The 21,269-nt window shown below is 44.3% G+C and overlaps 16 protein-coding genes; 9 read left to right on the top strand and 7 right to left on the bottom strand.

Annotated features, from left to right (window-relative positions):
* Nucleotides 1-585: 585 nt before the first annotated feature.
* GSBLH_T00004679001 (uncharacterized protein) lies at nucleotides 586-1,291 on the top strand. XM_013043632.1 has 4 exons: nucleotides 586-733; nucleotides 769-907; nucleotides 945-1,164; nucleotides 1,198-1,291. Exons 1-4 carry the CDS (start codon nucleotides 661-663, stop codon nucleotides 1,231-1,233), a joined length of 468 nt encoding a protein of 155 aa, XP_012899086.1. The 5' UTR covers nucleotides 586-660; the 3' UTR covers nucleotides 1,234-1,291.
* A 227-nt stretch (nucleotides 1,292-1,518) lies between these two features.
* GSBLH_T00007210001 (uncharacterized protein) lies at nucleotides 1,519-2,196 on the top strand (the record flags this gene model as incomplete). Its single annotated transcript, XM_013043631.1, has 7 exons — nucleotides 1,519-1,522; nucleotides 1,552-1,631; nucleotides 1,661-1,711; nucleotides 1,754-1,804; nucleotides 1,835-1,906; nucleotides 1,937-1,985; nucleotides 2,021-2,196. The coding sequence occupies 7 exons, from the start codon at nucleotides 1,519-1,521 to the stop codon at nucleotides 2,194-2,196; spliced, it is 483 nt and encodes a 160-aa protein (XP_012899085.1).
* Nucleotides 2,197-2,647: 451 nt separating this feature from the next.
* GSBLH_T00004678001 (uncharacterized protein) lies at nucleotides 2,648-2,979 on the top strand (the record flags this gene model as incomplete). The annotated part of the gene is made up of 2 exons (XM_013043630.1): nucleotides 2,648-2,782; nucleotides 2,815-2,979. 2 exons carry the CDS (start codon nucleotides 2,648-2,650, stop codon nucleotides 2,977-2,979), a joined length of 300 nt encoding a protein of 99 aa, XP_012899084.1.
* Nucleotides 2,980-3,314: 335 nt separating this feature from the next.
* On the top strand, nucleotides 3,315-4,992 carry GSBLH_T00004677001 (uncharacterized protein; the record flags this gene model as incomplete). The annotated part of the gene is made up of 9 exons (XM_013043629.1): nucleotides 3,315-3,401; nucleotides 3,431-3,538; nucleotides 3,568-3,756; nucleotides 3,790-3,948; nucleotides 3,979-4,147; nucleotides 4,180-4,261; nucleotides 4,294-4,629; nucleotides 4,659-4,732; nucleotides 4,766-4,992. 9 exons carry the CDS (start codon nucleotides 3,315-3,317, stop codon nucleotides 4,990-4,992), a joined length of 1,431 nt encoding a protein of 476 aa, XP_012899083.1.
* Nucleotides 4,993-5,195: 203 nt separating this feature from the next.
* On the bottom strand, nucleotides 5,196-5,435 carry GSBLH_T00004676001 (Ribosomal protein L39e). XM_013043628.1 has 2 exons: nucleotides 5,357-5,435; nucleotides 5,196-5,310 (listed from the first exon to the last, which is right to left on the bottom strand). Exons 1-2 carry the CDS (start codon nucleotides 5,413-5,415, stop codon nucleotides 5,262-5,264), a joined length of 108 nt encoding a protein of 35 aa, XP_012899082.1. The 5' UTR covers nucleotides 5,416-5,435; the 3' UTR covers nucleotides 5,196-5,261.
* GSBLH_T00004675001 (uncharacterized protein) lies at nucleotides 5,435-5,512 on the bottom strand (the record flags this gene model as incomplete). The annotated part of the gene is made up of 1 exon (XM_013043627.1): nucleotides 5,435-5,512. One exon carries the CDS (start codon nucleotides 5,510-5,512, stop codon nucleotides 5,435-5,437), a length of 78 nt encoding a protein of 25 aa, XP_012899081.1.
* Nucleotides 5,513-9,102: 3,590 nt separating this feature from the next.
* On the bottom strand, nucleotides 9,103-9,782 carry GSBLH_T00006867001 (uncharacterized protein; the record flags this gene model as incomplete). The annotated part of the gene is made up of 5 exons (XM_013043626.1): nucleotides 9,103-9,132; nucleotides 9,208-9,314; nucleotides 9,346-9,451; nucleotides 9,482-9,670; nucleotides 9,702-9,782. 5 exons carry the CDS (start codon nucleotides 9,780-9,782, stop codon nucleotides 9,103-9,105), a joined length of 513 nt encoding a protein of 170 aa, XP_012899080.1.
* Nucleotides 9,783-9,974: 192 nt separating this feature from the next.
* Nucleotides 9,975-10,503, top strand: GSBLH_T00007209001 (uncharacterized protein; the record flags this gene model as incomplete). Its single annotated transcript, XM_013043625.1, has 3 exons — nucleotides 9,975-10,071; nucleotides 10,105-10,259; nucleotides 10,291-10,503. The coding sequence occupies 3 exons, from the start codon at nucleotides 9,975-9,977 to the stop codon at nucleotides 10,501-10,503; spliced, it is 465 nt and encodes a 154-aa protein (XP_012899079.1).
* Nucleotides 10,504-10,541: 38 nt separating this feature from the next.
* On the bottom strand, nucleotides 10,542-11,751 carry GSBLH_T00004674001 (uncharacterized protein). XM_013043624.1 has 4 exons: nucleotides 11,620-11,751; nucleotides 11,499-11,589; nucleotides 11,259-11,469; nucleotides 10,542-11,228 (listed from the first exon to the last, which is right to left on the bottom strand). Exons 1-4 carry the CDS (start codon nucleotides 11,643-11,645, stop codon nucleotides 10,609-10,611), a joined length of 948 nt encoding a protein of 315 aa, XP_012899078.1. The 5' UTR covers nucleotides 11,646-11,751; the 3' UTR covers nucleotides 10,542-10,608.
* A 2,264-nt stretch (nucleotides 11,752-14,015) lies between these two features.
* On the top strand, nucleotides 14,016-14,387 carry GSBLH_T00006866001 (uncharacterized protein; the record flags this gene model as incomplete). Its single annotated transcript, XM_013043623.1, has 1 exon — nucleotides 14,016-14,387. The coding sequence occupies one exon, from the start codon at nucleotides 14,016-14,018 to the stop codon at nucleotides 14,385-14,387; it is 372 nt and encodes a 123-aa protein (XP_012899077.1).
* A 229-nt stretch (nucleotides 14,388-14,616) lies between these two features.
* GSBLH_T00006865001 (uncharacterized protein) lies at nucleotides 14,617-15,689 on the bottom strand (the record flags this gene model as incomplete). The annotated part of the gene is given in 7 exon segments (XM_013043622.1): nucleotides 14,617-14,940; nucleotides 14,974-15,067; nucleotides 15,099-15,184; nucleotides 15,203-15,308; nucleotides 15,342-15,421; nucleotides 15,443-15,537; nucleotides 15,572-15,689. The coding sequence occupies 7 exon segments, from the start codon at nucleotides 15,687-15,689 to the stop codon at nucleotides 14,617-14,619; spliced, it is 903 nt and encodes a 300-aa protein (XP_012899076.1).
* Nucleotides 15,690-16,314: 625 nt separating this feature from the next.
* Nucleotides 16,315-17,134, top strand: GSBLH_T00007208001 (uncharacterized protein; the record flags this gene model as incomplete). Its single annotated transcript, XM_013043621.1, is given in 6 exon segments — nucleotides 16,315-16,332; nucleotides 16,365-16,472; nucleotides 16,505-16,690; nucleotides 16,695-16,767; nucleotides 16,796-17,016; nucleotides 17,045-17,134. Coding segments are annotated over 6 exon segments (696 nt in total).
* A 768-nt stretch (nucleotides 17,135-17,902) lies between these two features.
* Nucleotides 17,903-18,444, top strand: GSBLH_T00004672001 (uncharacterized protein). XM_013043620.1 has 4 exons: nucleotides 17,903-18,086; nucleotides 18,121-18,205; nucleotides 18,236-18,366; nucleotides 18,398-18,444. Exons 1-4 carry the CDS (start codon nucleotides 18,000-18,002, stop codon nucleotides 18,407-18,409), a joined length of 315 nt encoding a protein of 104 aa, XP_012899074.1. The 5' UTR covers nucleotides 17,903-17,999; the 3' UTR covers nucleotides 18,410-18,444.
* A 26-nt stretch (nucleotides 18,445-18,470) lies between these two features.
* On the bottom strand, nucleotides 18,471-19,170 carry GSBLH_T00004671001 (uncharacterized protein). XM_013043619.1 has 2 exons: nucleotides 18,705-19,170; nucleotides 18,471-18,674 (listed from the first exon to the last, which is right to left on the bottom strand). Exons 1-2 carry the CDS (start codon nucleotides 18,970-18,972, stop codon nucleotides 18,508-18,510), a joined length of 435 nt encoding a protein of 144 aa, XP_012899073.1. The 5' UTR covers nucleotides 18,973-19,170; the 3' UTR covers nucleotides 18,471-18,507.
* Nucleotides 19,171-19,291: 121 nt separating this feature from the next.
* GSBLH_T00004670001 (uncharacterized protein) lies at nucleotides 19,292-20,368 on the top strand (the record flags this gene model as incomplete). The annotated part of the gene is made up of 1 exon (XM_013043618.1): nucleotides 19,292-20,368. One exon carries the CDS (start codon nucleotides 19,292-19,294, stop codon nucleotides 20,366-20,368), a length of 1,077 nt encoding a protein of 358 aa, XP_012899072.1.
* A 37-nt stretch (nucleotides 20,369-20,405) lies between these two features.
* On the bottom strand, nucleotides 20,406-20,837 carry GSBLH_T00004669001 (uncharacterized protein). XM_013043617.1 has 3 exons: nucleotides 20,770-20,837; nucleotides 20,669-20,737; nucleotides 20,406-20,637 (listed from the first exon to the last, which is right to left on the bottom strand). The coding sequence occupies exons 1-3, from the start codon at nucleotides 20,818-20,820 to the stop codon at nucleotides 20,578-20,580; spliced, it is 180 nt and encodes a 59-aa protein (XP_012899071.1). The 5' UTR covers nucleotides 20,821-20,837; the 3' UTR covers nucleotides 20,406-20,577.
* Nucleotides 20,838-21,269: the final 432 nt, after the last annotated feature.

The following is a 21,269-nucleotide window of genomic DNA, read 5'->3' as shown; positions in this document are numbered from 1 at the left end:
CGTCCTTCTATCTCGATAAAAGCAAGGATGATTTCTGGAACGAATATGCCTGTCGTGTCCGCTTCCTCCCTCCATTCTAGATGCGCTCTTCCCCGAAGCCATCGAAGCCAACAAGTCGCGTATGGACGACATCGTGAAGCGCGTTGAGTCGGTCCGCAGCATGACCAGCGGCTCCGCGCCCGCGGGACATCAAACCAGTAGCCTTTTCGCTCAATCTGCGACCAATAGCACTGCTGAAGAGCGCGGTGGAGTCGCTGCCCGAGCTGCTGGAGCAGAAGAAGGAGTTGGAGAAGCACACGACGATCATGAAAGGTAGTAGAGAGAGAATGGAGCGCGTGATGGCTAGCCGTCATGGAGCAGATCGATCTGAGAGAGATCCCCAACTTCTACGACCTCGAGAACACCGTCAAATCAGACGGCAAGCTCGACCTGCCCGCGCTGTGCTCCTTCCTGACCGAAAAGGTTCGGATTGTCGTGTCGGTTTAACCGAAGGGAACCCTGGAAGACAAGATTCGATTGCTCTGCATCTGCGCGCTGTGCCGCGATACCGAGGGTGTTCCATGGCGATGGGAGTGACGTGCAGTGGCGAAACAGATCGAAGCCAAGTTCGAGACTTATGTGGGAACGCTGCCTTCGGCGGAGCAGCAGAAAGCGCAGGAAATGCTCAAAGCGTATCGCTACATTTTGTCCTCCAAAATGACCAAGTCGATGTCAGAACGGAACCTTTTGTCCAGTTTCCATCTCTTGCTCGCTCCTACTCTTCTCTAGACGACAACTCGATTCGAAGCTCCATCTTCAAAGCCACCTCGGGCTTCTTGAACTTTGCGAAGGCGGGAGTGAAGGGAATTCTGGGCGACGAGGATCGCAGTGTCGTCGTGCAAATCGTGGACGAATTGGTGAATGGAAGGTGCGTTTACTCTTGTTCTTTTTTTTTTATCGCATAGATCGTCCTCACTGACAGAGTCCTTCGGGTATTACGACCCTGCAACGGGGCGAACCATCATGCCGAGCGATGGGGGAAAGATGAGCTTTGAAGATGTGATCGTGTTCATGGTGGGAGGCGGAAACTACAGCGAATACCAGCACTTGCAGATGTATGCAAAGAGCCAGAACCCAGCGAGAGTGATTCTGTATGGAAGCACCGATATCTGCCCGGCCAATCAGGTAGAACTAGGAATTGCTTCTTCATGGTGGTAGTTCATTCCAGAATTGCAGATGTGCTTCAAGGAATAAGGGACGGGATGAAAGCAGGATGGAGATGTGAATAGGAATAGGAATATAGGTAGAATACGATGAATGTTTGTTTGGAAATCACTCTTTGGTTTGTAAGTGGAAGCTTTTGGCACAATGTCTGCGCGGTTGCTGTGTTGTGGATTCTGTAGAGCTGCTGGCACTTTAGCGCCTCAATCTCTCAAGTTTGGGCTAGGTCATCTAGGGGTACAGCAGCGATCCTTTGGAGTGTTCTCGTCGATTCGAGAAAACTTGACCGATAAGGTAGAGCAGAAGAAACAAAAGGAGATGGGTATTTTTGCGCAGGTAGCTCGATTTTAGATAAGGGGTTTAAGGAACTGATGGAAAGACTTGCATCATATGATAAATTTGGTTTGAAGGAATATAAAGAAACGTTTATGGTATTGGCAAACATGCTGCTGTTTTTTAGTGGCTTTCAGAGAAATCAGGAGTGAACGGGTGGAAATCGCACATCCCCGGTGTAGGAAAGATGGTAATACAGTGCGTTATTGTTTCTTGGTAGGAAGAAGTGCAGGAGATGAAGAAATATGTTTCTATTCTGAACGCTATGACTGTATCCTTTTGGGTGGGTACTGACAGTTAGCCATTGCAATTAGCCAAACCGCACACAATCAAAGCACCAGATCGAGTCAAGCTGGCTACAGATACGCAACTCGTTTTTGCTCCGTTCTTGTTTTAGTTTTAGACTGTGGAGTATGTTAACAAGGTACTTCGTATGTTTGATCAACAGCTGGGTAATTCGTCGTTCATGATTGCGTCTATTGTTTAGTGATTTATAAGTGGGTTCATATGCGAAAGGAGGGAAATAAGCCGATCCCCACCACAATGAATGAAATGAGAGATATGATGAGTCGCGATCATTCGGGGATTACCGTGAAGGATATGATGAAACTGAATCCTCAGCAAAGCAAATATAAGAATAATCGGGCGAAAGTGCGAATGTGAAGGTCGGATATAGAATGTGCATGTTTGTTTTTTTAAATGCATCTTGTCAATCTGTGACTTGTCAATCAAATAGAGATGAGTTTCTTTTTTATTTGGTTTTTTTGTTAGTATCATTATTTCTTCTACCTAGTATTCAGCTGGTAGCTAATTGACTGTGAAGTGAATTTTCGAGTATTGCTGCTTAGAAACAGGACCAAGAAGTTATTGCTACTGATACAACTGTTTACGGAATCTACCACCAGCAACAACTACTATAACTACTACTGCTAATACTATTGTATAACATCTACAACTACTACTTACTACTTACTACTACTTACTACTACTTACTACTACTTACTACTACTTCTTCTTCTTCTGCCACACAATCTATACATGATTCGATCATCTCCCAGAATAGAAATTGAAGACAGCTCGCTAGACCCATATAAAAACATTATTGAGGATCGCTATGATTATATCGAGGTACCCCTATCATAAGATTGACTATCATTTCCAGAATTACATCGACTCAACACTCGAGGGAATAGATATTGTAGAATTTGCCAGATTCTACAAGCAGCTTGGTTTCTCAAGAGGCGAAAAGGTATATTCTCTTTCCTTCCCATAACAAAACAGGATGGGAACTACGGTATATTTTTCCGAGAATGGGCACCGCATGCCCTCCGACTGAGTCTAGTTGGAGATTTCAATAATTGGGATCCCAAAGCGAATGAAGCCACCTCCATCGGAAACGGTATTTACGAGCTATTTTTACCTGATACGATCGAGGGGTACTTTTAAATCCTTTATAGTTACCATCCAGAGAGGCAATCGATCACTTATCAAAAGTGAAGGTCGCGATTACAGTGGAAGACAAAAAGACCGGAGAATCGAAGGTTTTATATCGAGTGCCTTCCCATATTCACTATGCCATACCGGATCCACTGAGTAGTTCCAATCATTTTCTTCAAATCTAGACAATGAGTGCTACGTTGGATTGTACTGGAATTTTGAACGTCATAACCACCGATTTAAGTTTCCAACACGGCAATCTCCAGCCCTCCTCGAACATTCTGGATTAAGGTACACGATTTTCCTTTCCAATTGATGGCAGAATCTACGAGTGCCATATTGGCATGTCTGGAGAAGATCCCTGCGTGTCATCCTACTGTTCCTTCGAATACTCGGTCCTCCCTCGAGTGATCGCTGATGGATACAACTGCGTAGGGGATACTTGCTTAATAAAACGTAGATTCAATTCATGGCCATTGTGGAGCATGCATATTATCCCTCTTTTGGATATCAGTGCAACCTTTTCTATGCCATTTCGTCCCGGTTCGGAACGCCGACCGATTTTATGGTAGAGAATGAAGTCCCCTTCGATCGTAGAGATTGGTCGATGCCTGCCATGCCGCAGGATTGTTCGTCATCGTGGATATTGTTCAGGGACATGCTTCTCCCAATGTTGAGGACGGAATCAACCAATTTGATGGAAGTGACGACCTCTACTTTGCACCTGGAGAAGCAGGCAATCATTCGCAGTGGGGATCAAAGTGCTTCGATTATCGAAAACGCGAAGTTCGTCTTTTGATCGGATGAAATAATGTCTAGGTCACCCAATTCCTATTGGGTCAATTGCTGTATTTTGTAGAGGTCTATCACATTGACGGGTTCCGATTTGATGCAGTGACTTCGATCATCTACAACGATCATGCAATTACGCGCGGATTTACCGGGAACTACGAGGAATATTTCGGGTTTTATAGCAATGTGAGCTTCCGATTGGGTCTTGAAAGATAGATTAATATCGATGGGTTGGCTTATCTGGCGATGGCCAATCGTCTTCTTCATTCCCTCGAACCTCCCGCGTTCTCCATCGCGGAGGATGTATCCGGATATCCGCTTCTTGCTTCGCCCATGAAGAACGGAGGGATCGGCTTCGACTATCGAATGAATATGGCCGTGGCGGGTACTGCTCTCTGTGGGAGGTTTACGAGATAGATAAGTGGATAAAACTGATGAAGGAGAGCAAATTGGAGCTTTGGAACGTTACAGACATCGCGTACACAATCACAAATCGACGGTAGCACCGAGATCTTGTGATGATTGAACTAGCTATGGAGAGAAATACGTTTCGTACAACGAGTGCCACGATCAGTCTCTGGTGGGAGACAAAACGCTCGCTTTCTGGCTGATGGACGCAGAGATGTATTCGGGAATGTCCAAACTGCAGCCGCGAAATCACACCATCTTCAACGGGATCCACGTGCTGCACCTCATTCGTCTGCTAACGAAAGTGCTCGGAGGGGAAGGCTATCTCAACTTCATGGGGAACGAGTTTGGACATCCAGGTAGTAATTGGCAAAATTGGTCGAGAATAGAATGGGTGGACTTTCCGAGAAAAGGGAATAACTTTTCCTACCATTATTGCAGAAGACAGTGGAGTTTGGTGTAGGAGTTGGCGCTTGCTCTCATGGTAGAGATGACCGAAACTTGCTGTATCAGTATATTCTGAACTGGGATGTGGATACCAATCGTCTCTGTGCATACTATTGTAAGCGTTTCCCAACGGTGCCCTGAAGTGTAGCTCTTCAGGTAAATGGGTTTGAATTTATCACCCTGCGTGACCAAACGAAGCAAGTACTAGCGTTTGAAAAGGGGGGACTGCTCTTCGTTTTCAACTTCAGTTACAGCAATAGCTACTCTGATTACCAAGTTCCAGTGCGTAATCCTGGCTCGTATCGCTGCATTTTGTCTGTATTCTATTCTCTTGTACCTCTTATTTCTCTAGAGCGATCTTCCCGAGTACTATAGTGACAATCGAGTAAGTCTGACGTCGATTCATGACACACGGAATAGCAATTCGGGAGTTTGTAAATTCTATATTATGATTTACATTCCCACCCTGTGCGCCAATGTCTATAGAAGAATATGATTTGCTATTATGATTATTATTATTATTTCCTTGAAGTGTTTGATTTCAAAACGAGGGGCCATGCATATTTCAACAAACAAAGTGAAGTCAACAAAGAATTACCATCTTGTAGCCTAAAGACCAGCATGGAGCCTTGTGGGACTATTCCTTAGATGTTCAGCTTAGTGCGCTTCCAATGTCGGCGCTTAGCATTGTATCTAAAGCAGAATTAGAATGAGCTCATATTCCACAACAGCGACCTACCTAATGGTGTTACCGGTACGCAGACGGAACCACTGAGGAAGAGGACGGTTTTGTCTCATCTTCTTTGCAAGAATACGCTTAGTGCGGAAAGACTTCTGAGAAGGCTATAAAAGCGATTAGAAAACGTCCACAGACCAAAATGCGATAACTTACCATATCTACCTGTTGACTTTGATAGAATTGATAATGGAAAGGAAATAATACCCCCTGGATTCGAATTGAGTATTTGGTGTTATATAATTCTGTATGATCCCCATACACTCTATAATATCACATTTGCAAATGATTCTTAGGAATTAAACAAACAAACAAAAAAGGATGGAAAGGAAAGGGAAGGAAAGGGAAGGATAGAGAAGGAAAGGGAAGGAAAGGGAAGGAAAGGGAAGGATAGAGAAGGAAAGGGATGGAAAGGGAAGGAAAGGAAAGGAAAAGGATAGGATAGGATAGGGAAGAAACGACTATAGAATTAAAAACAGTATCCAGTCCATACCGCATTTTCTATCTTGAATGGAAACCAGTGGAGGATGCATGATACTCAGTTCCCAATTGAGGTTGATGAGAATCCCAGTGAACAGAGGGAGTAGAACAAAGTCCACAACCAAATCAAAACATGCAATTGCCCTTAAACCTTCTCTTAAACTCGCCAAACAGAATTCCTATACGATGTTCACTCAGCTTCGTAAACGAAATGTTGAGTCTCCGGAGAGAATAGCTGCTTTTCGAGTCAAAGAAGTCAAGGAGCGCATAGGCACCAATCTTTGTCATCGATGTATAAGAAATATCGAGCTCATAAATCATCGACAACACGTTTTCGAGATAACAAATTCGGATAAACTCCTGAACAAAAACGTCATCCAACTCAAAGTTGCCGGAGAGCTTCAGCACCTGCAACTGCTTGCAATAATCAGACGTCTCGAACGCATTTATTAAGAACGTCAGGTCTGCCTTGCATAGATTACAATTCATCAATACCAGCTTTTTTAGGCAGGCGGAGGCAGGCGAGCACAAAAAGTCCCTCAGATTTTTCCCAATGCACCGCAACGACAGCGAAACCACGCTCAGTTGTGTCAAATCGCACACCTCGTTCTTCGGAAACCCTGATAAAAACGTCCCGATTCCGCGCGACGATACATTGTTATCTTCAAAAGAAGCCTCCCGCACATGTCGAAACGAGACATACTTTTGCATAAAGCGGGTCAGCCAGATCACGTCGTCGTTCTCCAGCGGATTATGTCGCAAATCCAGCGTGTAGATTTCGAGCGGCTTGGTAGGGAGAAACGGATTGGAGTACACGATCTGCTCCCACAACGCCTCGTCGAACGAGCCGATCAGATTGCTGCTCACATCCAGCATGTGCAAGGCGTGCATATTGGAATGGAGCAGTCCTTGAAGCAGAACCGCGTAGCACTTTTGATCCAGCGCATTGTTGTTGAAGTCAAGAGTGGAAAGATCCTGCAATTTCGCGCTGTGCAACCAGTTCTCGATTTGAGGCAGCGTCTCCACGCCGATATTGATCCCCTCCAAGTTCAGAACTTCCAGATGCTTGCATGGAGAGCCCGATAGGCACTGGAAGAACTGATAGACCGCGGCTACGATTGCCGGATTGTTCCCCAAGTTCAGAACGCGGATATTCTCGGAGTAGGGAGACATCAAAAACACGCCCAGACCGTCCAAATCGGTCACACACAGATTACAATGATTCAGCTCCAGCTTCTCGATTAGGGGACAGGTACCCCGACTGAATCCCAAAAACAGCGGAGCCAGCGATCCTCCGGCGAGCTCCACATTGTCCGACAGAACGAGGGAGAGAAGATTGGGCAGAAAGTACTGCTCCATCACTGCGCAGAGATGGTTCACGGTCTCATAGGTCAGTCGGTTGGCGGAGAGATCCAACACCTGCAGGTTCGACAGATAGCCGCGAGAGATAAACTCGCACAGCGTTCGAAAACAGTTGTCTGTGAGGTTGCAACTCGCCAGTGAGAGCGTCGTCAGTCTTGGGATCTCCGCGCAATTGGACTCGAAGGAGGAAGACCACAAGGATCTCGACAGCAACTCAAATCCATGGCGTCCAAGGGGAATGGAGGAAAAGTCGAGGCGGACCAAACGACTGCACTTCGACAGTTGGAGTTCTTTGAGCAAGATCTCGATGCCCTCCATTTCCTTCACAATGAAGTGAAGGCTTGTGAAGATTAAACAGAGAACGGAGTTTGTTAGATCCGCAAACTTCTTGGCAAAGAAGGGAGTGAAATCGGATTCTTCGATAAGCAAGTTCGCGGAAAGCGAGTCATTGAGAAAATTGATTCGCATCGCACGTTGAACGCGGCGACTCAACGCCTCAATTATCTCGAGCAAAGCCCACTCGCCAATGAAATGAACTTCGAGAGTTGTTAGCTCCGTAAAGCCGTCATTCTCCAGCAACTTGGTAAACGTGTGCAGATCCCGTTCATAGGGTTCTCCGTATAACTGAATTCGTTTCAAAAACGTGCTCAAATGGATTATTTCCGCCCATCCAGAACGCGTTGTGAGAGATACGTCGCTATGGGATATTGATATCAGCTTGCGAAAATAGCGATTCACCAGCTTCAGGCGTAACTGAGTACGAGTATCTAAATACGAAACCAGTTCCAGCATGGAGGCAGTTCGGAACCTTGAAATATTGATCGTCTCTGTCGCGGACTCAGCTGGATACATAGCACTAAACCTTGCTTTAAAACGGTTAATCCGCATGTCATAGAGGAGTTGCACCTTCTCTCGCATCTCCGAAACGTCTTTTGGATGAGTTACTTCTTCAATGTCCGAGATATCTTGATAACAACAGCACTACATACCCTACCTGAATCTGTATCTACAGTTGCTACATTCTGCACGCCCATATCCAATAATACCTTGTCGATATTTTGTCCACTTTCCAACCCCCCTAAAGATCGCAAGTTGATTTTATTACTGTGGTATCTTTGCGATTTACGACGTCTTCCGCGTTTTACAGGAGAGACATCCTTTGTGACCGGTTGGCCGGAATCAATTTCTTTTGAAGTCTTTGATCCCATGGGCGGCTGCTAATGGTAATAGAATTGCAGGAAAGAATCCACAGGCTGTGAATGTCTGTTGAGTTTTGGCAATAGAGTGCACTTTATATCTTGTACAAGATTCCTTATTTACGAGGCCTGCTGGTCTAGTGGTATGATTCTCGCTTAGGGTGCGAGAGGTCACGGGTTCGATTCCCGTGTAGGCCCTTTTTTCCACTTTTATTTGAATCGTACACATATCATTCCTTTGAATACAGAAGAATACAGAAGATTGAATGACGACGGATGGAAGGGCAAACCGAATGAGTTTGTTTCTTTTGTTGCCCTCTGACTTCAGAGTGAATCACATTCCCTGTACAACACAAGTGAGTGAAAACAAACAATCCAAAGGGACTTTTCGCCAAGAGCGTACCAGGAATCGATGTAGGGACAATTGTTTGGATTCACCTCTGCATTCGCAAAGCACCGATAGAACAAGGTGCAGCACCCACAAGGGGTTGACGATATGTTGTCATACGTAGTTGTCCCATCGCGTAGTCTCCACACGGTTTCCTTTCCTTTCGACTATCCTAAATTAGCCTCATGCAAACCCTACATCAGACACCTCTTCGATAAGATTGTCAAAGCTCATCTTGTTGAGCAGCTGGAGGATATCAGCTTCATTTAAAGGTGACGTCAAGGAAATCCGTTTGCGGATGGTCTGCAGCCATTCAATGCTTGCTAGAAAGGATATTGACATTCGATATATTGCTAAGCGTAATCCTGCGCAGAATCTCCTTTGTCCCCATACCATAGTCCTATGTTCCATGCACCTAGCATCCTTACATCTTCACGAAGCACTTTCTGGACGAATGTACTCATCACATTTATAAACTCGAGATCAAACTCCTGTTCCACATACCACGGACCGCCAGTGATATCCTTAGGAAGTTCTGGAGGGAGAAAACGATACATAAAAGGTACCTTTGTCGTATAGAATGTACATAATCTTCATTTTACTGGCGATGGATTTGAAACTCTTGATTAGCTTCCGCTTTACCATTTTCTCAATTGCACGATTGATGGCGGACTACAATAATATCAGTGTTACATAGCATACAGCGTGAAGTGATGTTTGGACTTTGATATCTCGAATCCAGATGCCCTGGTCTCCAGCTGCCTCGATGCATTGATAAACGATCATATCTTGCTCGCCCAATTTTTCGAGCAGAGTTTGCTTAGCAACTTCTTCATTTGTAGTCAACTGGAAGACATATCCATCAGGACCCTGCAAAACGTGAATGCGTTTCTAACGATTCAAAACAAGACCAATACACAACTTCGTTCAGTAAATCCTGAATGACGACGACAAGATTCTGATAGTCCTCACCAAACACCGATTGAAGGTCCCGATTTTCCATTCCCTACATCCTATACAGAAACCATCATCACTACATCAGGACGTTTCTCTAACTCAGCGATTAGCCTTTCTTTTAAGCTCATACACTCAATGATAGCCAAAAACCGCACAGAAAATGGAAAAGCGACAGGTTTATGAATCTTGGAATGCCAAAAACCCGTTTTCATTTGGATTTCTACATCAAGAAAACAACATGGAGTCGCAAAATCTTATTCTTCCTCCCTCTCTGCGATCTGAGGACATAGCTGAAATCAAGAATACGTTCATTGTATTCGCTGGATCGGAAGATGGTACGGGGTAAACAGAGGATGTCAAACTTGTAGCAAAACTGTCTGTTGCTGAGTTTAAGAAGACTGTAGATAATATGGAGGAGCGAGAGAAGAGTCTACTGATTTTACAATTGTTGGACGATATGTTGGCTCTAAATACTGAAGAAATTGATTTCGACACATTCCAGAGACTAATAACGGCAGAATCAGTAACTCTTAGTACCTTGTTTGAGAAGATAGAATAAGTGTGATGCTGCATCACTGTTCAGGCTGTTCGACGTGGGTGCTACTGGATCTGTTCGCGTTTCGGATCTCAAAAAGGTGGCTCGTGAGCTGGGCATCGAGATTAAGGAAGAGGAGTTGGAAGAAATGATTAAACGAGCGGATCAGGATGATGACGGTGAGGTGTCGGAGCGAGAGTTTGCAGATTTTATGATGAAAGCTATGCACTAAGTTTGTTTCTTTGTTCAACAAACAGAAGGAAGAGACACAAGTTAAAAGCGCTTTTTTCGCTGCTCCTCGATCAACGTATCAGGGAGCTTGGGTGCGTTGGATGGCTCAGTGAGCTGTATTCTGGCTTGGGGGCGTGTACACGGGCTGAGGGTAAGCAGGCTGAGCAGGCTGAGCAGGCTGAGCAGGCTGAGCAGGCTGAGCAGCATAAGCAGGCGGGGCATATGCGGGCTGATTTGGAGAGGGATTAGGGTTGTACACAGGCTGAGTAGCAATGGGCTGAGCATACACAGGCTGGGTAGGAGCAGGTTGAGCATACACAGGTTGGACATAGGCAGGCTGAGCGGGCTGAGCATAAGCAGGCTGAGCGGGCGAGGGCTGAGCATAGGTGGGCTGCGCAGGCGAGGGCTGAGCATACACAGGCTGGACATAGGTGGGCTGCGCAGGAACGGGTTGAGCAGGTGAAGGCTGAGTATACACAGGCTGCGCGGGAGCAGGCTGGACATAGGTGGGCTGCGCAGGAGCAGGCTGGACATAGGTAGGCTCGACAGGCACCGCTTGAGGAATGGTGTAGTACATAGGAACAGGATAATTGACCGGCAAAGCAACCGTTGGCTGGCAAGGTTGGGTTGTGTACACGTAGGAAGGATCCGTCGGATCCACGAAGACTTGGCTCACAAAAGAACCCGAAGCGATGTCCCGAACAGACGAAGGAATCGAGTTACGGTCTAGCGATTATCCCAACACGAAAAAATCACCATGGCACTCTCGGACTTCGTTCACGCCAGACATAACCTTCCAGAAAATACGTAAAAAGGTCTGAGCTCCTCCTTTTCTGAACTCCAGTTTACAGTTGAACTGAGAGCCGTAACCCCATGAAGTTTGAGGAACAACCACAAACGAAAGGTTATTACATCCAAAAATAGGCATGTTAAACTTTTCATTTCGAATCAGCAGCAAGGGAACATCCTACATAAGCAAGTATTGAAATCCCATACAAGTGACTTAAAATCGCTTGACGGAGCATCCGCAACAAAAATTAAACGAATAGTTGTCAAATAAAGTTGTCCCGTACTCTTTACGTGAAAACTAAGTGTCAATAAAAAGCACATTACCTACTCTCCAATATTTGATATTAGGCGCATATCAGTTCGCCTTACCAAAAGATATTCACCTTGAGCAAGAATAGGCTTATTTCCTAGATAGGATCCACTAGATGGAGTATACCCTGATCAAGTTCACAATTAATAGACATAAAAAGACTTATAAAATAAAATATGTAACTATACCAAATAATACGGATTCAAGTGTAAAGAAATACTTCGAATTTTCGTACTTTGTAATGATTCTAGAAGAGCCACCAAACAATCATAAGAGGTCTCAAATACATAATAGAAACCAGCCAAGTCCATTTAGAAAAAAACGAACATTGAACTTCATCAGGGTACGAACTTGAAAGCATTACGAATGATTTCTAATGACGATAAATACAATATCGGCGGGGTGTATTTTGTAGGATAGTTGAAATTTGCAACAGTACGATGATAAGTATGTCAAACTATCTTTTAGTTTGTTTGTATTTTATATTATATTTAAATATGTGGTCTAAATACAAAGGATATAAACAACTGGCGGAAAGAACCTTCAACTCGACAGTTTTCGTGGTTTTCTGGTTCTTACTGGGCTTGGTGGGTGTAAGAGATTGATGATTGCTCGTGTTTGCTTAGGTTCTCAACATACTAAGTCCTTGTGATGGAAAAGCACCAAACATCATTTCTGCATGGCATTCAAGATTACAAAGAAATCTGGAAACGAGTCCTGCATACAGTACTAAATAAGTTGTGAAAGTGATTAATAGACAATAGTGACTTTTCTTTTTCTGTGAGGAATATACGTGCAGTTGGTCAAAATCGCTTACTCCTTGATATTTTTATGTCTTCTGCGGGAAAGGTCATATGCGTTGTCAATTCCAGTGCCCTTCTTCCAGAGGATCTCCTATTTCAAGAAACAAAAACTAACCGATTCTACTTCCGGTCAAATACCACATCCGTACAAGAGTACGCTGTTGACTTCATTCCTGCGGTCGAGCAAAGACTCTTTTGCAAAGCAGTGAACTTGCTCTCCATAGAGCCTCAAGTTTTATTTTATCAATCAGACCCTTTCTACATCACATGTACTTTTTAAGATGCTTGCTTTGATCCCTAGTTTCTTCCTGGAGTGTGGTTCTTGATTACCACGCACTCTACACAACCGGTATCCGAGTTGTCTTTGATGGTGTAAAATTCTCGAAAGAGTTGGTGCCTGTGGTCCAAAAGGAGTCTCTTGTTCAGTGCATCATGCGTCAAAAGCAACTAGATCAACATAGACTTAGAGAAGGCACTGATACAGCTTCTGCTACCAGTGTTGGGTTTTTGCCGATTTCCCTTAAATTGAAAGTAAGCCAGCTCTACAGTCATTCCTAATATCTAGACCATAAGCAGATTCGCAGATTCGACTGTGGATTGCTGGTTGAAAGAAAGGGATTCGCTTAATAGCATCTGGGTTCCCGCCAAAGAAGAAATGAAAAGTTTGGAGGTTCCTGCTTTATCCTACTTTGATATTTTTGATCCCGTAAAACGACTGTAGACTCGATTGTTTTTTTCTATACTTTTTTATATTTATGAATCTTGAAAATAGTGTATACTTCTCTATTGACTTTTGGTATCATGTTTTCCGAGATAATACTGTTCGAACTCGCTTCATCTCTGTGCCTTCAGAATTCGTAGAATACATGCTACAGGGTATGACTTTTTGTAAGTTCCTAATTTAGATGGTGTCGTCCTTCCTTCGAATCAGGATGTTTCTCATGATGACCCTAGAAAAGTGCCTGATGAGCGAGAAATAGATGTCGTCAGTTCAGAAGAAGATATTGGTGAAGATGAATGCGTAGAACTCGCTCCTATTGTAGACTTTAGGAGGAAGCGAAAGAATATTGCTTCGAGGAGTTAGAAAATGAAATTCAGGATACATTAGACGACTTTGGTGGAGAATGTTTCGTTCGTACCAACTGGAGTTCCTCAAAAGTCCGATATTTCAAACTTTATATTATGTTTAGGATGCAGCTTGGATTCTCGGATCGCTCAAATGCACAACTCCAGGTCATGTCTTTCTGTTAATGAAGTCTTCTGATCGCATTACTTCCGATTTTGTCCAACTGTAAGTCCGATGCATTCCTTTTCCATAGACGATGCAAGCAGTCGATCACGCCTGTCATTGCCCTGCAGAGATGGTGCAACTACTTCCCCTCGATGGAGTTTTGTCTCTACATTGCAGGCAATCGCCTGATCGGTAGGCTTTCGAGTCCTCAAAGTCTCTCCCAGCGATTTCGCAGCGCGATACGAGTGTCTACTATCCGTTTTTGTTGAAGGAGCAAAGCCGAATCATCCGTCTGCTGCGTGAGTTTGTAAAGGAGCGAGTTGTCGGGCGATTCCCGGTTTCGGATTGTTTGGATTGGGAGCGAGTTCGATGTAGTGGAAATGGATGTGTACATCGACAAAAAGGACAAGGTCTGGGTCGTGAACTTGAGTCCTTTCGATGACTCGATGAATCCCGCGTTGTTTTCGATTGAGGAACTCAATACTCTCCGAGAAACGCAAGAAAAGAGCGAAGCAGACCGGGAAGATTCTGCGAAGGAGGAAGCAAACGATGCTGAGAGAGAGAGAAGAGAGCCCGTTTTGCGAGTCGTGGAAGAGGAATCGGGTACGCTGCCTTCCGAGCAGATGTTCTATCAAGTTCCGATGGAGATGTATTCTCTGTCTTCGACAGATCAGATTTCCTCGTTTATTCAGGAGCTAAAGAAGGAGAAGAAGGACGAAGTTGAGTCGAAGGAAGCAGAGTTAAAAGAATGAATCGATGAATTTATAAGAATGCAATGTAGTGTTTTTCATCCCAACAATCCATTCCCACCATTTCATTCGAACAAGCAAGCAATAAGCAAGCAATCCTCTCTCAATCCCATCCCTACTCCATCCATTCACTCACTCCAATCACCATTCAACACATTCATTCCATGAGTTGTTTGTTTGTTTACTTGTTTACTTGTTTGTTGTATAATAAAAAACACAACAATCAATCCAATTAATTTCGACTAGCCACTTTACTGTTCACCTTCTCCGCAATCTCCACCTGGTTCAACGCAAGCGAACTCAAATACGAAACCATCGCAAAGTCCTGCAGTTTCGAGTCGAACATTTGCTTGAACTCCTCGTGAGACACCTGAGGAATGGAGAAAAGCGCGTTGAACACCTTGTGGCTGTCCTCGCTCGAAGGCTTCAGGGTTCCATCCAGCACGCTGCGAATGTACTTCTCCGCGTCCTCCAACGTGCTCATCAAATCCCTCATCATTGCTTTCAGACCGACCAGATCATTGTACACTTCCGCAGAGTTGATCTCGATGATCGCCTACACTCGATCCCCCCTTTAGCTCCTTCGTACATTCTCAAAATCGAGCAGGCTTCGGATCACTTGGTTCTCCACGGACGACGCGGAGATCATAACCGGAAGCTTCGTCATTTTAATGGCCAGAACACTACGGGAGATGCAGTCCAAGAAATGCAAACGTTTCGTTGAGAACCACGGATGTCACAGACATCGCCTCCAAATCGAGCTTCGGTCTTTCAAGCGATACATTCATAGACAAAAAGATCTACAACTCATCTACTACCAAAGTCAGTATTACAGGTTTAAAAAGCTGGCAGCAACTTCTATAGTACTCGTTCAGTTGGAACCAGTTCTCCTGTGCAACCACCGGTGAATCAACGGTGGAAAACCTACACGTCGACACAATAAGAACGCTGTCCTACCATCCCAAAACGACCTCTGATTTGTTGGAAATAGCATAAAGTTGCTTCATCTTTTCATTAAAAGCCATCGCTTCTTTGTTCTAAAAATAAGTACCGTCCACATCCACCACAATTTCTCCATCCGCAAACTCATAATTCACCCCATAACAGTTTGTAATTTCTAATACTCCATTGTTCAGTGAGCCCATAATCGTTCCTATAGAATTACAAAATAAGCAAGTCCAGAATACCCATAACATGCTTCTTTCCTTCGGGTCTACGGACATATTGGTCCAGAATAATAAAGGGAACCACTGGATGCACTTTTATCGTTTTGAATGGAGTGCTGATCAAAAAGGTGTCTTCCATCTTTTTCACAGGATGAGAGTGATTTACTTGTGGAGGCTGTTTAGTAATCCATGATAGAAAGCTAATCTTCAGAAATTTGGAACTCCGTAATTCGAGTCTATTTTTTCATTTCTATTGTTTGTCTAGGTTCGTCACCTTTGACGATTTTGTAAAATTGAAATTATGGAATCATCGCAGAATGTGTGGAGCGATTTCCTACATGCTGCTAGCAAAGACGTATCGAAAAAGGAAGCCAACTTGATTATTTTGGGTACTTTCATGTTGTATTTGGGATAATCTACAGGTGATTCAAAAGTTAGTTGCTTAAGTGTTGCTGATGCTGTGTTGGATTCTCTGGGTCAACCACTTATTAAGAAACGAGATATCGACATCATAAACTACTCATATGCAACTGTTGGATATCCAAATAAGCGACTTAATAGTGGTGGTACGTGTTGGATGAATCCTGTTATCGAGTAGACTATTTAGGAGTGATTCATATCAATATTATGTGTGATACTACTTTTGAAGATGTTCTTGTCAATTCTTTACAGCGGCTCGAAAACCAGGAAGTTTCTATGTTTTTGGCTGTTGACACTAGATTGTTTTCTTGATTGCCATCGATTTCCGAGAAACGGCTTTTATCATGGAAACCTTACTGAAGGTAGCTTTGCATATTCTATTTCCTCCCATCAGTGGCTCCACACTGCATCCGAGATCATCGACAAACTATTCGCCAGTAAACCCGAGTTGCTCCAATCCTGGAAATCGCGCTGGGAGCAGCGTCTTTTGTCCATCTCCCAAGTCCAAATTTCTCTTTTTCTCTTCACTCCCAGCAGCTCCAGCAGCTCCAGCAATCCCAGCAATCCCAGCAGCCCGCCTCCGCCACTCCGCAAGACGCAGCCCAGCCTGGGTCGAGTTCTCTCCTTCCCCGCGGTTTACTGACCACCAATCTGGGCGTTCCGCTATTCGTGGTGTGCACACACACCGAAATCATCGTGGCTTTCCGCGCCGTCTTCGATGTAGACGCAGTCCAAGCAGTTCAGCGAGCTTCGCCTCGACTTCCTCCAGCGCTGCCTGCGCCGCGTCTGTCTGGACCGTATCTCCCGTCCTCGCCTCCGACCTAGACGCCTCCTCGCTCGCCTATTTCAACACCGCCAAGCGGGGCGTCGCGCCCTCCCTCACCTCCAATCTCCTCTCTCTCCTCTTCCCCTCCCATTACGCCACGCCCGCTCCCGACGTACCCCTTCCCTCCTGTCCTCACGCACAGTTCGCCTCCCGCGACGAGCTGTTCATCCCCGCGGGAGCCGACAACGCCTTCCTCATCGACGATCTGCTCGTGGGCACCGTACGGCTCCTTCTCCGTTTCCACGTAGAAACTCGAGGCCGTCACCGACTTCACCGCGGTTTTTGAGCGTCCCCAGGTCGCTGCGAAGGTTGGATCGTTTCTCCCGCGTGAGAACTAGAGGGGATCGGCCGCCCCGCAGCGCATTCTCTCCGAGGAAGAGTTCTTCGCGCAGCTGGTCGGCACGGACGAGGCCGCCTCGCCGCTGCCCAGGAAGTCGAGGAGGAGCGTGCTGCAGACCAAGCCGCGCGTCTCCATGCAGCCGCAGACCGCAGGGTCGCCGGCGGGGTCGCCGATTCCACGGGGTGGACAGAGTGGACAGAGTGGACAGAGTGGACAGAACGGGAAGACGACGACGAGGAACTTCTTTGAGAACTTGATTAATGGAGGGAGTACTGTAGGAGCGGGCGAAATCGTGCGATCTAGACACAAACGGTCGTTCCGAGAAAGAGTTTAAATGTGGGACTTTTACGAAAAGGAGATGGAACTGGGAAGAAGTGAAGAGCGGTGCAGCATTATTTACTATTGCCTTATTGTTGTCAAAGTACGTTTTCTTTGGATGTTTGTTGGCTCGATTTTTCGTGTTCCCTATTTCCCTATTTCCCTATTTCCATCTTTCTATTCGATTGTATCTCAATTGCTTGTTCTCTGTTTCCATTTTGTTTCTTCCCAATTGTTTGCGAACGAGTTAATTCACATATTCCACAGTTCACCAGTGTGTTCATCGTTTTGTCAAATAGACTCACTCGTAAGCACTCAACTCCCTTATTTCGTATTATTTTGAATGTAGTCAAATAGAATGGAGGTCATTTAATCGTTTGTGTCCCATATGGAAAACTATTGGGTCTTAGGAGTTTCTTGCAAAAGGGTGGTGTTTAGAATTCATTCATATTATACTAGTTTACCAGTATGCCTTTCAAGAGAAGGTAGGTAAAGTGATTTGAGTTCGCCGAAGTAAAAAGAGAGAAGAATAAGAAGGACTCACCATGTTTAGAAACCACGGACGTTCTAAGAAGGGACGAGGTCATGTTAAGCCTGTGAGATGCACTCACTGCGGTCGCTGCGTTGGTAAGGTGCGAATTGTTGATGGTTGGGTAATCTTTCTAGGATAAGGCCGTCAAGCGTTTCCAAGTGAGAAACATTGTCGACGCTTCTTCCCAGCGTGATATCCGTGATGCCTCTGTTTACGAACGTAGTTTTGCATGGGGTTGTTAATGGAAAGAATATACTCTTCCTAAGTTGTACATCAAGCAGCAGTACTGCGTGTCCTGCGCTGTCCACGGTCGTATTGTCCGTGCTCGTAAGGTGGAGGACAGACGCATTCGCGAGTACGTGCGCCCTCAGTTCAAGGGAGTAAGCGATATGCATTCACGGTAATGAGTAGGAGCGTAATTAGAATGCCGGATCTGGTGAAAGGGATAATATGAAGTATGGTTGTTTGTTGAAGGAAACAATAATTCATCATTGCTCACTCATTAGCTATTAGCTAGCTAGCTAGCTAATCACTTGATAGCCAGCAAAGAGTAAAAAGGAGAATAGGGCACCTAAGAGTAAGTAAGAAACACCATCTGAATAGAGCTGAGAACTGGTGGCCATGGCTCCATGGAGTGGATAAAAGTAGAGCTTGGAGTCTTCCAGATGACCATCGATTATATAGGTATCTGTACATGAACCCACACACCGATAACTACCGGGAACATTCATAATATACTGAAAACCGTTCACCTCATAAAAACGGATATTGCCTTGGTTGCTCGCCTGTACGTTTAAATACACGCCTGCACAAAGTTGATTGTTGTCAGCAAACTCAATACACTTTTGGAGGAGGAACGATCCAATCCCTCGACGCTTATACTTGGGAAATACGGCAATATTAAGAATATAGAGAACGTAATCATAGGAATAACGCTGGACAATGCTAATGTCGCAGTTGGAACTTCCTAACAGACGTTTTTGCATGACAATACAACCAACCGGATAATAGGTATTTTGTTCGAAATACTCTGCCATCCATATTATAAGCCTATTTCCACGGTATTCTTGGGTACGTAAGGAATCATAATACTCTTCGTCATAACTTACGGGAAATGACATCTCAAAGAGTTCTCGTATCGTTTGGCAATCTCCTTCATTGCTAAGGCGGATGTAAACATTGTCAAGTCCCTCGAAGCCCTTCAAATACAAATGTCTATTCATATTGTTAATCTCCACATTCATAGATGACCAAATCTAATTTTTCAAGGAAGGGTAAAACAAAATGTGGCTCAGAAAACTATTGATGAGAATGATATTTCTCTTTTTATTATTAGTATATCTTGCACATGCAGCAGACTGGGCTGTGATTGTAGCGGGATCAACTGGATATTGGAATTATCGACATCAAGCTGCAGCTGCTTCTGCGTATCAATATTTTATTAGTCATGGGGTTCCAAAAAAGAACATTATAGTCTTTATGAGTCCAAGTGTAGCTCAAGATGAAAAGAACCCCTTCAAAGGAAAATTGTATAGTACAGCCTCCAATCCACCCACGAATCAAATGGAAGGCGTGGAGGTGGAGTATAGCGGTGGTGAAGTGACTGCAAACAGAGTGCTGAATGTTCTTGCTGGAAATTCATTTTCCGGAAAACGAGTTTTGCGTTCCAACTTTATGGATACAGTTTACCTCGCTTTCTTTGAGTATGGAGCACCAGGTGTCATCACACTTCCGAAAGATGCAATTTTTGGCGTGGATCTAGCAGACACTATTTCTATAATGCACGACAAAAAGATGTACAAAGAACTGGTGATTTCTATTGATGGCAAGGGAACGGAACATTTGCTGGAAGGATTGGATCTCAAGGCACTCCACATCCGGTTTTCCTCTCCATACACTCAAAACCTGGACAACCGCAATCTCTTCTGTCCCCCACATGATATTGTGAATGGGAGAAGCATCGGGAGCTGCCTTTCGACCGAATATTCTTACATTAACTGGAACTACGGGACTCGTCTTCCCTCTTCGGACGATTCTCTCTTCTCCAATGAGCCCTCATTGATCAATCAAGATTCCAATTGGAGTGTATATGACTCAAAGTTTATGTATCTTATGAACCAGTACCTAAAGGACCCGAAGTCTGTACAATATCATCGAGCTATCCAGGATGAAGACAATACTCGAAGTCAGATTGAAAAGTACTATCGGCTTGTTCTCTATGATCGAAAAGTGAGTGATCTAGTGAGCAGTTCGATTACGGAGTGGGAATGCTATAAGAGGGGAGTGAAGAAGGTTGAAAAGCTCTTCCTTTGGAATGAATACACTTTTCGCTTCTTTGGGTTGATTGTTAATTTATGTGAACAAAACAAATTCTCGTTCTAGTTTGCTGTGTTCTTTGTTTGTTCAAAACAAGCAGACATTATAAAAGAAGTGAACTAGAATGGAAATCGAATGGAGACCAGTTGGAGACCAGTTGGAGACTAAATGGTAACCTATTGGAGACCAGTTGGAGTCCAATGGACACCAAAGGGACACCAAATGGAAACCAAATGGAAACCAATGGAAACCAAATGGTAAATACAACTAACTCGTTATTTTGTAGCGCCATAGCCATATTGCTGCTCATACAAGGTAAGGTAATGCTCGAACACCTACAAGTTAGAAAGTTCCTCAAAAGAATACCTTCTTGTAGTGCTCCACTACACACTCGCGGTGCTTTGCTCCACGAATGTGCTCCTTTCGACTTCGTGCCTAGAAGATCAGTCAACACACCAATTGCACACAGAATCGTTCTTAATATAGGACTTGCAATAATCGCAATAATACCGAGGCATATTCACAAATCAAATTTCCCAAAAAGGTTAATAATTTATGAAATCCTGCCATAATTGAAAAATAACCGTTTGCTTTTTATCATTAGAAATATTGAATAACATTGGGACCGCGATGAGTAAACTAGTTGGACCATCTATTAGTATTATACAAAACGGATACCAATATCCCGACCAACAACGAGATGGGCTATTAGCTCTTCTTGATATCAATTGTGATGGTTGGATTCTGAATGGCATTCTTGATCGTAGAGATAAGAGAGGGACTAGACGGAGTTCCTTTAGTTAGTGTCTTACTTACCTTTTTGGAAAAAACCAGAGACAATGAAAAGTTGAGAGTTCTGTGCTGCAGTGTTCTATCTCATTATAAAAGAATTTGTCGTTCATTGTCAGTTGTTTTATCTCTAGCCAGCTGTGTCGAGGATGCAAAGAATGAGAATTTTGTCAAGAGA

The sequence above is a fragment of the Blastocystis hominis genome, assembly GCF_000151665.1.
Source record: "Blastocystis hominis, Singapore isolate B (sub-type 7) whole genome shotgun sequence assembly, scaffold_7".
NCBI lineage: Eukaryota > Bigyra > Opalinata > Blastocystidae > Blastocystis > Blastocystis hominis.
This window is presented reverse-complemented; position numbering and strand designations above follow the sequence as displayed.